Source organism: Oratosquilla oratoria, chromosome 27 (assembly GCF_046742065.1).
Source record: "Oratosquilla oratoria isolate Oo_2021 chromosome 27, ASM4674206v1, whole genome shotgun sequence".
Lineage (NCBI taxonomy): Eukaryota > Metazoa > Arthropoda > Malacostraca > Stomatopoda > Squillidae > Oratosquilla > Oratosquilla oratoria.
This window is the reverse complement of record NC_134803.1, coordinates 56,397,644-56,412,119: the sequence shown is the minus strand read 5'-3', so window position 1 is coordinate 56,412,119 and position 14,476 is coordinate 56,397,644. Positions and strand designations below refer to the sequence as shown.

The window sequence follows — 14,476 nt, the reverse complement described above, 5'->3', positions numbered from 1 at the left end:
TTGCAGCTGAGTCTACCTGAGGAGGAACCACGAATCCAACAGGTGCGAACCTTGGGAGAAAAAGTAATCCCCGGGACCATCGAATCAGGTCAAATTAATATCAGGTCACAGATAGATACCACACAGCAAGAATGGCAGGGTCTGCTCTCCTCCGTAGGCTCCACCATTGAATCTTTAGAGTCGACTCTCAACCAATGGGGTGACTTTGAATCCATGAAGGACGCCATACAGAGCTGGCTGCGGGAAACGGACAACAAGCTCCATGCTGTCAACCTTAACAGTGTGTTGTACGAAAAGCGCGAGACTCTGGACATGCTGAAAGCGCTTCAGGGCGAAGTACGTGCCAAAGAGTTAGAAATGGACCAACTCACAGACCGGGCACAGTCTTTATACCAAGGGACACAGTCTGCCCGTGCTTCCCAGATCAGTGACCTGAGCAGTCGATACCAGAGCATTTCTCAGCGAGTGAAGGACGTGCACGCAAAATGGCAGCTCTATGTAGCCCATCATTCCGACTATGAAAACAGGCTTTCTGAATGCCACAACTGGCTTTCAGACATTAAGAAAAAGCTAAGTTACTGTAGTGATCTCTCGGCGATCTCACAGCAGGATCTGGACAAGAAGATGGAAACCATCCAAGACTTACTTTTGTACAAAGAGGAAGGTTTCACGAAGGTTCAAGCAACAGTAGAATTGGCGCAAACCGTCCTGGCCAACACAGCCACCAGTGGTCATGACCCAATCAACCACGCTGTTGAAACCCTGCAGCAGGAATGGAGTGCTCTTGCTTCTAAGATGGTTGAAACAAAGACGTACCTAGATGAAACGATCCATCGTTGGGCCGGATTCTTGGAGAATATTCATCAGCTTAACAAGACCATCGAGCACCTTGAACACACTCTCTCAGATGTCAGTCAGTTCCAGAACACTTTGTCAGAAAAACGGGCACAGCTGGAACGCCTTAAGGTTTGTGCTCAATTGTAGTGAAATGTTCATATATTAGACATGCAATGCAGATTCATATACACACATTCTACTCACGCATTCACAAGGTACACACACATTGTATAATGTAAGTACAACATGTATGTGCATTTGTGCTTATACTTACGCAATAGCACATACTTATGTACGTATTCATTGTTTTTTGTATATGTCTGTATATTTGGGATCTACAGATAGCGTTATTTTTGTTTTACTGTTACCTTTATCCTTTTCAGAGTCTTGAGGAGAAGCTGAGAGTAGAAAAATACGAAGTCGAGAGCCTAAAGTCAAAGGCCGCCGAGCTTTTGGCCAGTGGTCAACAAGCTCAGGCAGCAGCACAGGCACAGAATGTCCTAAAACAGTTTACCAACTTGTCCGAACGCATCAAGACACTTCGGGCAGAGCGTGAGACTCAGTACCGCGACCATCGACATTACAAAGAGGCCTTCGACGACCTCCTCTCGTTCGTGAACCGCACCCGTGATAAGATTCCTGCCCTCAAGCAGCGCAACCTTGGCGACAAGTTGTCCATTGACACGGCCGTGCAGGCGCTGGACACGCTCCTGACACGGCAGGCCCAAGGGCAGATTCTGGTTGACCAGCTCTTCCACAGGGGCGAGGTCCTTCTCCATTCAACCTCCCCGTCATCGCAGGAAAATTACCGAAGCGAGATGCGCGCACTGAAGGAGACTTTCGAGGAACTTTTCAAAGACATCAGCAAACAGAAGAGCAACCTCGAGAAGACGGTGGTGCAGTGGCGCGATTACAAGGACGAATACGAGAAGTTATCTGACTGGTTGCAAAAGGCAGACGCTGATATGAAGGCCTACAAAACGATGCTCTACTCTAGCATCGGTGAAAAGACACAGCAGGTCAAGAATGTCAAGGTGAGTATGTTTGTGTATGAAAGTGGCAAATGCTGACAAATATGTCGGAGGAAACTCTATATGAGAACAAAACCTTTATTCGTTTGAGCTCTTTCAGTATTGTACTTGATAAAACTCTTAATTAAGCTTCGTTCCCACGTGGTTTTTCCTACGAGTATATTTGTAATTGCATTTCCACGAGAAAAGAAATTGTGTATATTTAGGAAATTGTCTGTATGTCTAATACACAACTGTTTTGTTTTCATAGGACCTATTGCGGAACCTGGAGCAGAATCAGTCACAACTGAAGAAACTCAACGAAATATCGCAAAGTCTTCAGGATACTCACCTAGATACCTTTGTTCAGAATCAAATGCGGCACCTGAACTCCCGCTACCAGGTGCAGATCAACATGGCCAAGGACGTATTGCGAAAGGTTGAGGTCAGCCATGACCAACACCGGCATTATGACATCTACCTCCTGAAGGCTCAGGAATGGATTGACAATGCCCGGATGGTCGTGCGCGATTGCACGGACATGTCGCCTAACGATGGCAAAGAATCACTTGAACGCCACCTGGAAATGCTGCAGTCACTCATGAGGAAGCAGGAGGAAGGTCAGGCGTTAGTACACCAGACTGTCAACGCAGGAGAGAAGGTCCTTCGAAATACGCGGTCCGACGGCCGAGAGACCATCACGGAGACACTAGAGGCGTTGCAGAATGACTGGGACAAGCTCATAAAGAAACTGTCAAGTGCTAAAGTGACACTTGAAACTAACCTTCTCCAATGGGCCGATATGAGCGCCTCATACTCCAACATGCAACAATGGATCAGCGAGCGGGAGGCCAAACTACAGCAGTTGACAACACAGATGGCGTCCGCTTCAAAGAAGAGCTCTGGTATCTCCAGGATATCGAGCCTCAGCATTGGAGAGAGGAAGGCCAACCTTCGCCGCACTAACAGCATCGTACAAGACATTGTTTCTTTCGAACCAATGATCGAGTCTGTTACCTCCAAAGCTACTGAAAGCCAAGCCAAGCAGGTCAAGAGTGGTGCTTCAGAGATCTCAAGCAAATACCAGAGCTTGAGCAAACAGGCAAAGGAACTGTTGGAGAAACAGAAAGACATGGTTGAACACCATCAGGACTTCGTAGACGCAGGCAATGAATTTATGCACTGGCTTCGGGCTGCAAAAGAACGAATGGCCAAATGCGCCGAACCAACAGGAGACAAAGATACGATCAGTGGAAAGGCGACGATCCTGAAGATGCTCCAGACTGAGCAAGAGGAAGGTCAGACTAAACTTGACAAAGCCTTCTCCCTTGCCGAAAAGGCTTGCAACCTTGCTGATGACGAGGATAGGGAAGTTATTGAAGAAGAAGTAGCCTTCTTACAAGATGAATTTGACACATTCCTGTAAGTACTCTGAGATATCTAATTTTCATGGATTTTCTTTTGGATCGATTTCCTCTTATCATATGCCATAAACCTAATCACAAATTTAGCTGACATAGTTGGAATATTTGTTTGTATGAGACACGATCCTGACACCAATACTTCCAGACGACTTTGCATATTTTGCAAATGTCAGTAACAGCTTTCATCAAAGTAATTGGACAGCAAATAAGCAGAAAGGGAAGAAGGCTATCACATAGACTTTCATCAATATGCACTCTGAAACTTAAAACTGTGTTATATTCGACCACTCGTGGTTAAATCCATTCATTGCCTTTACAACTGACCGTATTCGTTTTGTTCAAATGAAAAGTTAATTATACCTACCCTTTGTGATACACATAAGTATACTTTGGTCTATACAACGCTTCATTATCTAAACTATCGCACGGTTTCTCTAAGTCCATGAATGCCCCAATATACATCCTTACTTTTCATCAATACTTCTCGCACATGTCTTATCACAAAATTACCCATGCATATTATTCCGCTCCTGTACCCTAATCCTGTTGATCAACACACTCCCACATTCCCACCTTACCAACCACATGCGGCAAACTGATCCCTCTAAAACTACCCCAGATATATTTATACCCCTCCCTCTTACACAGTGAAACTACGTATGCACTCCTCTAATCATTAGGAATTCCTTTTCCTGAGACATACATTGAACATCTACAACAATCGCTCCACAATTACCACTCTGGCCTCTGCCAGGCATTTTATGTGACATTTATTCCTGATTCATTCCCGGGATTCATCTGTATCTCCACTCTGTCGTTCACATCACCCATCTTATTCTCATTTCATCTCCCACTGCTACATACAACCACATCCCCTCTTTCATACCCCACATTCAAAAACTCAAAATACTCAGTCTTTCTACAATCATAGTCCTGAATTTTATTGAGTCCAAGTAAGATGGGTTAACATTTTTTTTACCAATTCCTTGTAAAAGTATCCTTTTTTGTGTATAGATAACGTTACTAATGCAATGGAATTGAAATCTTACAGAACCCAGGTAGGTAAGACGAAGAACCTGCTCGAGATGGGCATCGTCAAGTGGACAGAGTACGAGGACAAATTCCGAGAATGTGAGACGTGGTTGGCCACGATGGAGGGTAAAGTGCAGAGTTACAACAAACTGCAAAACACCGTCCAAGAGAAACGGTCTGTCCTCGAAGAGTTCCAGGCTCTGCTTCAGACCATCTTTGACTGGCAGAAGACTCTCGACCTTCTTAATATGAGGGCTCAGCTCCTACTCGAGACCTGCGCAGACTCGAGGGTAAGCAATGCCGTGACGCAGCTCACGACAAAGTACAACACGCTCCTCTCCCTCGCCAAGGAGGTCATGCGAAGACTGGAAATGCACTTCCAAGAGCACCAGCAACACAACCAACTGTACAGCGAGTGCAACGATTGGATCGAGCGTACTCGAGAAAAGCTCAACCTATGTTCTTCCGAAAGTACCAATCTAGATGAACTACATGACAATCTCGCAGCGGTTAAGACGATCAAGAACTCCTTAGAGCAAGGCCAGCACAAGCTGCGGTATGTGCTGGAACTGAAGGAACGCGTCATCCTTAACACGGAACAAGTAGGAGCAAACCGCATTCAAGAGGACACCGAAAATGTTCGCATTGAGTTCGAGAAACTCATGTCCGACATCTACGCCATGCAGCAGGCCATCAGCACCAAGCTCTCTCGGCGCGAGGAGACGGAGAAGATGCGGGAGACCGTCGTGGAGTGGCTGGAGGAGCTGGACGCCAAGACATCTGAACAAGGTGTCCTCTTCAGCGAGTTGAGCGAGAAGCGAGCGGCCCTGGAGAAGTACCGCATCTTGAGCCACGACATCGTGGCCCATCACGACATGATCGAGAGACTCAAACTCAAGAGGCAGAGCCAGAACCAGAATCAAGCCAGCGAGGACGTGGAGGAATGCGTGACCAAGTACGACACCCTGAAGGCCCTGATTGCCAACAACATGGCGACCCTGGAAGTGTACGTCAAGGAACACGAGGCCTATCATCACTCCTACATTGACGCCACTGACTGGCTTCGGAAAACTCGCATCGAAGTGCAGCAGTATGCTGATAGCCATGGAGAGAAGAAGAAGGTCGTACAGAAGCAGTTCAAACAGCAGGAGATTGCTAATGACCTTCCAGATGGAGAAAATCTTGTCAAGAATGCCATTGAACTTAACAAATCCATCATCAATTCAACATGTACGTATTCCTAAAAACATCCATAGTTCTTTTAGTCCTTTGCTACTTACAAACTACCTTAAATACAATTGCGTCGTGTCAAATGAACATGCAACGTTCAAGTTTTTATATTCTTGAATGATATAGAACGCTTGTCCATCTCTCTACCCCTTTTAGCTTCTGAGGGCCAAGCCACTCTACGAAGCGAGGCTGACAGTCTCAACATGGAGTGGGAAAACCTTCAGCAGACGAGCTCTGAGACCTTGAAGACGATGGCTAAATGTCTCCGTGCGTGGGAGGAATACACAGAGACCTACGACACGGTGGAGGCTTGGCTGACCAGCTTCCAGGAGCAGGTGGAGGGAAGTCCAGGCGAACCCACGCCGGAGGACCTCGAGAAGTGGAGAGTGAGTATCCCGGTCGAGTTTCCAATGTCAATTTTACTTGTTTTGTCCGTTTCCGTCCGTCTTCCTCTCCTTCTCCTCCTCCTACTCCTCCTCCTACTCCTTATCATCATCATCATCATTGTTATCATTATTTTTTCATATCTACTCCTCCTCCTACTCCTTATCATCATCATCATCATTGTTATCATTATTTTTTCATATCTACTCCTCCTCTTTTTCCTTCTCTTCCTCGTCGCCTTCCTCCTCCTCTTCATTCTCTTCCTCTTTCTCTTCTTCATCCCCTTCTCCTTCCTCCTCCTCTTCCTACCCCTCCTCCCGTTTCCTCCCATCTCCTCCTCTTCCTTCTCCTCCTCTTTCTCTTCTTCTTCCCCTTCTCCTTCTTCCTCCTCTTCCTACACCTCCTCCTGTTTCCTCCCACCTCCTCCTCCACCTTCAGCTTCTCATCTTCTTCCTCCTTTTTCTCCTCATTTCCTCATCATCATATTTCTTCCTCTTCCTCCCTCTTGTCCCCTCCGGCGCCTTTCATGGACGTCTGTTCTTTCCATTTTTCACATTTTTTACTTCCATACACCCCATTCCCTCGCTCTCTCGCTGATTTCTTTCCCTCTCTGTGTCGTCATCAATATTTTTTTTTGTCATCGTAGCCATCTTCTTTTCATTTTTGTCCTGACAGGTAGTCCTTCTTATTGCTCTCCGTTTCTTGCTGACCACATCTTTCCCCGTGCATGGCATTTGTTCATAGATTTCACCTCATTGTCCAGTTGAATTATTTACCATTTCTTCGTTTCTGTTGGATTTCTGCGTTTCCAGTTGTCGCATGTGCCTTCTCAACGAGATCTCAATGAGCTTCGCTGTTCCTTGGCTCACTTCTGAGATCTTGTTCTGGCTGAAGCGAGACGATTTTATTCAGCTAAGGAGCGAAACTCACACAGAAACTCAACCATTGCTCTTTTTGTTTCCTCTTCTGTGATCCTATATCCTCTCCTCCGTCCCATTAATTTTCTTCCCATTTTCTTTCCTCCATCGCTCCCTACTCTTCTGTTTCATCACTCATCTATTATTATTATTCAATCATTATTATTCTATTATTCTTCTGTTATTATCATTATCTGTATACCTTCTATCCTTTTTCTTCCTTTGCATTTTCTCTGTTTACTTCGCTTGTTCTTCGTTCTCCTTTCGTAATCTGTCTTGTCTTTCTTCCTTTAATTCTTCGTGTATTTTTCTTAATTTTTTCTGTGTTCATTCCATTGTCTTTTTATTCGTCTTGTTCTTTATCTACTCTTTCGCCATTAGCTCTGCTTCTCAATTTTCTATACTTATCATCTTTCATGTTTTCTTCAGAAACGTTTAGTCTTTCTTATTCGTCTTCTTCCCTTTATCCATCTATTTATATTTTTCATTATGTTTAATCTACGCCTCATTCATTTCGTCATAATTTCAATACTTCACAACCTCTCCCAGTGTCTCTGAATAACTTTTTACTTTCCTTTTATTTGTCTTCCGTATCTTTTCTTTCTTTCTTTTCCAAATATGCCACAGTCGTCGTCAACAGTTCACATTTTTCTTTATTTCATATTCATCATTTTTATTTTCTTCTGCTACAGTAAAATTCTTATTCATTTTCGCCTGCAGCTCCTAACGTATTGTAAGATGGCCATAATGTTTTTGTCAGAAAATCTGTTCATTTTCGTTGATTTATGCTCTTAAGTAGACTTATCCTACTGCCTTTCGTGAGAGGCACAGGAAATGCCAAATACCAATAAATCGACGAAGATTACTGAAAACACTGACAGGACCATTTCGGCCAATCATACAGGATTCTATTCCTTTACCATAGAAATAAATCCTTCTTGATTAACCTCCTGTCCTTTTTTCTAGAACTTCATTTCATACTAAGCTTACAATTTCATAGGATTTTCGTTAGACATTAGTTTTGTTACATATAGAAGTTTTTATACTCACGTGATTTCGTTTACAATTTGATTTGGCAGACGGGCTGTTGGGCTTTCTTACGAATGAAATGTTTTGCCTTTTTGTCTTTCACACCTCAACAAGTAAGAAATCCCTTGGGTGGGAAGTGATACTTACGTTAAGAAAAATAATAATAAAAAGTAATAACAATAAAAAAAATAATAATAATAATGCATACGAGGGCCCACTAAAAAATTATTGGTGTCTGTGTGCGTGTATGTGTGTGTGTGTGTTTGTGTATTTGTGTTTGTCTCTGTGTGTCTGTGTATGTGCACATATGTATGCATGTGTGTGTGTGTTTGTATTTGTGTTTGCCTTTGTGTGTCTGTGTATGTGCATATAAGTATGCATGTATGGGAAGGAGAGAGAGAGAGAGAAAGGGATGCATATACCTAAAGGCACCTATTCACCTTACAAATTCAGTAACAAAATCGTGTCACTTCCCATCCCATCTCAGCCCGAAAGCCCTCCCCACCCCCCACACCCCAAGAACTACTTGGTCCTAGGCCACAGCTTGCATGGCAATGCCGAGACTCTCATTAACCATAGAGCAATAATGCCTACTCACATCTCGAGACGCTTCACTGGTTGGTTAGGCTTACGAAGTACCTTGCAACTGATGTACAATCCTATTTTTTGTTTTTACTTGAGCCTTTGCATGACCGCATGTGTTTGTAGTAAAGAATTCCAAAACGGTATTAGTCTTGTAGTCTAGGGTTAGTTGTTGTCGACCTTTGTGTATATTATTGCATTGAAACGATACTTTGGTGCACGATGTTCAATCACTATTAGGTTCTGATGCAACTTGTACCAATAACTGCATCAAACGTTAACTGTATTCTTATCTCGCACACTGCCTTCCTTCTCTTCTAACCTGATCAATAAATCTAACAGAAACCGACATAGAAAAATGTTATGAGATGCACAAGATATTCGCAAAGAGTGAATCTGCTGCTGCTGCCCCATGTGTGTAAATACAGATCAATTTGTGTAATTAGAAAACTGTGTATTGATGGAACGTCCTGGTAAGGAGGGGAGAGGGGGAGGGGGATAGGTCATTTCTCGCTTATTCTCTCATTTGACATTTGCTGGAACCATTCGTCGACATTTATTTCATTGTTAGTTTATTTTGAATTGCTCATTATTTATTTACCAGTTATTTATCTATGTTTTTACTTATCTATCTATTTACTTGTCTATATATCAATTATTTATGTATTCGTTACTTATTTCTTAATCAATTTATCTTTATTCATTCGTTTATTTATTTATTCACTTACTATCTATCTGCCTATCTACTTATCTTGAGTTCTCACAGTCGGCTGTGTCAAACCGTAGATTTTATTCACGGATCGTTAGGCCTGAAGCAACGGTGGCAGCAGCAACAGCGTGACCTCATTATCTTGTTTAATTAAACAGAAATGCAGTGAAAATAGTCATGCATGCATTATATGAACCTTTGCGCTACATTAACTCTTTATATTTTGGTTTAATTCTAGAAACGCAGTCTAGTCTGTATGTTCAGATCGTTAGAACATTGTCTAGTTGTTCAGTGACTGTGTTTCAGTAGCCAAAACAAACCCTCCACTCATCCAACCTTCAGCAAGCCTGGAGTCCTTTTGAGTCATTGTGAGCGTCGTTGGCAAACCGCTAACTTCGTTAATTATATTCAAATTAGCAACCCAAGTTCAGTCAGCCTCTCTCTTTGTCAGAACATCTGTTTAGTCCAGACAACGTAACAGTTTTACCGTTCTTGCTTCCCCCCCAACACTCCCCCCCCACCCAGTGTCCTCTTACTCTTCCTGTGTCCATTTGCCAGTCGTTAATGCTAACATCCGCTTCCAACGTACTAAAAACAATTCTCATCGTTGTTGATTTAAGCGCTGATAACATATGCTGTTCATTAACAACTATTTCCTACTTAATGTTGATTTAAATTTTTCATGATGTATGTATTCTAAATTATTTTTATGCGTTTTTCTTTTTCTCCTAAACTTTATATTGAGTTTGATTCCTGTGTTGGCTGATTTACTGATAGACTATTTTTGTGATTATTACAGCATCTTTTTTCCCCCATGTGGTCATCATGTAATTTATAACAAACGAGTTTAATAACTTTTGTGTCTTCATCCTCCTTGACTCATCAACTTGGTTCCTTGACCGACGCTGCAAGACAAAAAGACACTCATCCATAACACCACAAAACGAAATGAAAACATGGCATGCCATATAAGTTTAATTTATGTAACATTTTGGTCAAGTGTGGGAGGAGCGTCAAGAGACTAGAAGTGGTCCAGTTCTCTGTTTTGGTCACCACACAATATTCAGGAATACGTACTATATAACACAGGTTAGGCAACGTAGTAGATGTTGCCTATTCACTCTACTAGACTGCCTCAGTTACACACATCTTTGTAGACTGTAGATCTCTGCCACTGTGTAAGTATGAACACAGAATATATGGGGAGGAGGAAATCCCTCTGGTGGCCATCTTAGAAGATAGGTTCCCCATAACTCCGGTATACTACCTCTCTGACAACAACAGCAACAACATTAGTGACTTTTCAACCCTGGAAATCATTTGGTGAGCTTGAATGTAGCTTTTTGACACTGTGACGGTTGTATACAATAGTATACCCCCTCACCCAAGTGTTTGTGTGGCATTACGCTTCACAAAGTTCTCGCTCCAAACTTAATATATGACATGATCAAATTGAGGTCCCAGTTAATAGCTAAATGTCAGTCTGCTTTATTCAAGCAGTGTGTTTGTGGCCCACTCCTGAGAGGGGTTTCATGTTACAGCGCCCTCGTGTCAATTGACTTGATTTTAAGTGGATTTTGTTGCCTCGTTCCCACACATCCTTGATTTCAGGGTTTCGTCTACACTTGGCATAACATTATTATGTCGCGACGTAAATTTTCGTGACACTAGTTACTTGACTTTGGGACAAAGATAAATAAAAGTCCCGTCTTTAACTCATATCTCAAAAAATAAACAAATAGATAAATAAAGGAAATTATCTCGTATGAAAATTTGTCGGTTAATTTAACCATACTGTAGGAGATTGCATAAAACAAACCTACACATTTTAACACGAAAACTGAAAAATCGCCTGTGATATTGTTTTTGTAATGAAAAGAAACAAAACAAATACACCAACAAACACATCCAAAACACACAATGACTGGTGTACATTTGAATCATAAATAAACACCAACCTTTCATAGATATAGTATCATACATGAACAACAACTAAACAATATAGTATATCCAAAGTTCAAATAAACGATGCGTTTTGTGTCCGTAGAACACTTTCGACCACAGATAACCACCAAATAGTGGATGCAGTATTTCATAAAATGCAGACTCCTTGACATGTACAGGAAACTCCTCACACGAAAATATCCCAAGTTGAAACCTTTACAGACGGTTAAAAACCAAGTGACAGAACCTAACAGTACTAGAAAAGTTCCTCCACAAACAAATCTGAGGATGATTCTAAACATGTGCAGATACTCTATATAAAGAAAACACTGCTAAGCAGAATACATCACCAATCAAACTCATCAGCATTGTAACATCGACATATACAAGCACACTGACTTGGATAATCTTGACAACCCACACAATCGCTGTAACACTGAAGAATGTGGACATCGTCTTTGATACCCACCCGATTCCTGGGTACACCAACCATGGGGATATTAGCTAGTCACTTTCACCAATGGATATTGTTGGCATTTTCACATTGCTTCAATATTATGCTGGTTACTAAGTATCTCTTCCACAAAACGAATAACAAGCCATTACAGCGCCATCATTTATCAGAAAAGGATACTGCAAGATTATCAGTGAACGTTGTAGGAAGGGTGCACACAAACACACACACACACACACACACACACACACACACACACACACACACACACACACACACACACAGAAACTAATTATGCCATCTCAAATTGAATATTGAAACAATGTAGATATCAGTTGATAAAAGATAAGATTCATGAGCTGATTGTGTGTTCATTAGAAGAAGGGAAAGTGCCAAGAGATTAGAAAAAGGCCAATGTGGTTCTCATTTATAAAGGAGGAAACAAGAAAACTAGCATGATAGTTGAAACGTGAGAATTTTCTGAAAGATGGGCAGGTGAAATATTTGGAAGACAGGAACATCTTGGTGGATCGTAACTCCAGTTTGGTTAAAAAAAATAATGTATTTCAGATTTGTTGACTTTTCTAACTCAAGAGCAATCGAAGTGCTAAAAGAGATATTAGTGAGTAGACTGTGTCTTCCTGGATCGGGAGTAAACCTTTAATAAGGTATCTCACAAAAGAGATTGACATGGAAATTTGAAAATACAGGAAAATGGAGTCTACTGAAATGGAGGAAGAACTTCCTGAGAAACAAAGTAATAAGGATGATTGTGAAGGATAAGATCTCGGTGGGGTCCCACAGGACTTGGTGTTGACACCAGTAATGCCTTTAATCTACATAAATTACATGTTGGATGAAACTATTAGTTATTTAAATGTATTTGCTAACGATGCCAATATTATGAAGAATGTAAAATATGAGGTTAATTGTTGGATGTTAAGAAATATTAGATAGGATATGTTCGCATGAACAAACCCAGACATGAGAAATTAATTTTACAGTCCAAAAATGCAAAATATTAGAAAGAAAGAAGAAAGAAAAGAGTGGATATCATCAAGAAAAAAAATAGAGGACCTGGAAAAATTAAAAGACATGGTGTTTGAAGTATATATATGTAGCAACGTGAAAGAAGACATAGTTTAGTAAAAAAAAAAATAGATACAAGTTTGAAAGGTAGAAAGACAGAGACGGAACCCAGCAAACGGAGTTCTTATCTTGTATATTACAGTCGAGTAAATACACAAACTCACACATTCTCAAACTTGCCGAAAACATTTCAGGAACATATCCTTGGACGACGATCCAAACACACCTGTAAACTGACGGACAGAAACAATTTTGACGACCATATTTGATGTACACAGTATCTCCGATATCCTAGTACCATTAAAACTAACTTTGAAAATCCATGTGAACAAATTGCACAAACACGGCAAAGGAAAGATGGAGGACTGGAAGTGAAGCGTTTATTCCTGACGTTTCGTCTATTGACTTTCTCAATAGACGAAACGTCGTCAGGAATAGACGCTTCACTTCCAGTCCTCCATGTTTCCTTTGCCGTGTTTATGCAAAACTAACTTTATTTGGTCGATGTGTGCTTGGCTATGAGTGTATCGTCTCCTCTTAATGTTAATGATACTTCAATGTTTACTAAGTACTGACTGACCCGGAATTGTGCCGCGGAAGCAGTTAGTTGATGTACTGTTTACCTAAAGTTAAAGAGAAGTTAAATCATTCATGTGTATACTATAATTCCTCGACGAATAAATTGAAAGCCTTTGATCGGAAAATTATTTGTTTATGGTTCTTTACTATTTTTTAGAGTATTATAGTAATATTAAAGCCAATTTCCTGAGCCACACTTTAAAAATCCCTTCTTTTTAGCAGTGTTAGAGTTATATGCACCCTCAGTTTGAAAAAAACAAAATTTCCATTTTGGTTTGGTTTTAAAGTAGCAGTTACATGCACACTCCAAAAGCACAGTATGGGTTGAAAACTGCATCGGTGTTCACTGGTTACCTTGCATGATCATTGGGTTTTTATCCTTTCTTTACGCTATCACGTCACCAAGAACAACCTGAGATGACAGTCAAGCACGGTATCCAGCTTCTTTTTATGATGTTGTTGTGAACCTTTTCACCCTCTGACCAGCCAGATTCTCTCTTAATTCTCTTGATTTTTTTAACCTGACCCTTACTGATCAAATCTCTTCTCTCCGTACAACGCAAGGATTCGTTACAGGGCCTCCTCGCTGAAGCCAATGCCAAGAAGTCTGAGTTGGAACGCGTGAACGACAAGTGCGAGGTCTTGATGGAATACAGCGCTTATGGGGTGATCCGGGACCAGACCGTACATCTCCAAGCGGCTTACACCAACGTCCTCTCGAACCTGCAGGTAAAGATAACGTGGACATAGCACAAATGTATGAAAGTCTAATCCCGCATCCATTTCTTGCATTCAGTAAATGTTTATGTCTATACTTGTTTAAGTTCAGTTTAAGAACAAATCTATTTTTCAACCCTCTTTCGTGCCTTCAGAGTTTGGTCGTGGTGGCACAGAAGACACTCACAGATCACACAGAGTTCGTGGCGGCGAGAGAGGAGTTCGAAAAGTGGCTGACGAGGTCACAGGGTACCATAAGCGACTGCCAGGATGATACAGGATCAGAATCCGTGGTGAGTGTTTACGATTTAAGAAGTCGTAGATGGGATGGGAATAGTTCAGTGGAGAATGGGTTAATGGCACTGTTGAGGACCGAATACAGAGGGAGATGGGAAAAGATTGCTGTGGTAAAGTTGCTTATACTTGGTAAAGATAATACTGATAACAAAAAAAAAAAAAGGGGGATAGTAAAGTAATATGACTTGCAGGAGGACAGGTTCTGGTATTTGAGGCCGAGTTTTGCTGTTTCTTTCCCAACA

At 41.6% G+C, this 14,476-nt stretch overlaps 1 protein-coding gene across 10 annotated transcripts in view; it reads left to right on the top strand.

Moving 5' to 3' along the window:
• The window catches only part of LOC143040098 (uncharacterized), a 426,287-nt gene that overhangs the window by 151,874 nt on the left and 259,937 nt on the right, over positions 1-14,476 (top strand). For 9 of the 10 annotated variants that reach the window (XM_076210786.1, XM_076210787.1, XM_076210785.1 and 6 more), the window contains 7 exons: positions 1-966; positions 1,221-1,871; positions 2,119-3,269; positions 4,323-5,533; positions 5,690-5,919; positions 13,785-13,949; positions 14,093-14,230. The exon at positions 1-966 is cut by the window's left edge and continues 807 nt beyond it. In XM_076210786.1, coding sequence (XP_076066901.1) covers positions 1-966; positions 1,221-1,871; positions 2,119-3,269; positions 4,323-5,533; positions 5,690-5,919; positions 13,785-13,949; positions 14,093-14,230 — 4,512 coding nt within the window. The remainder of the gene's footprint in view (positions 967-1,220; positions 1,872-2,118; positions 3,270-4,322; positions 5,534-5,689; positions 5,920-13,784; positions 13,950-14,092; positions 14,231-14,476) is intronic. The other variant, XM_076210783.1, reaches the window with a different exon arrangement.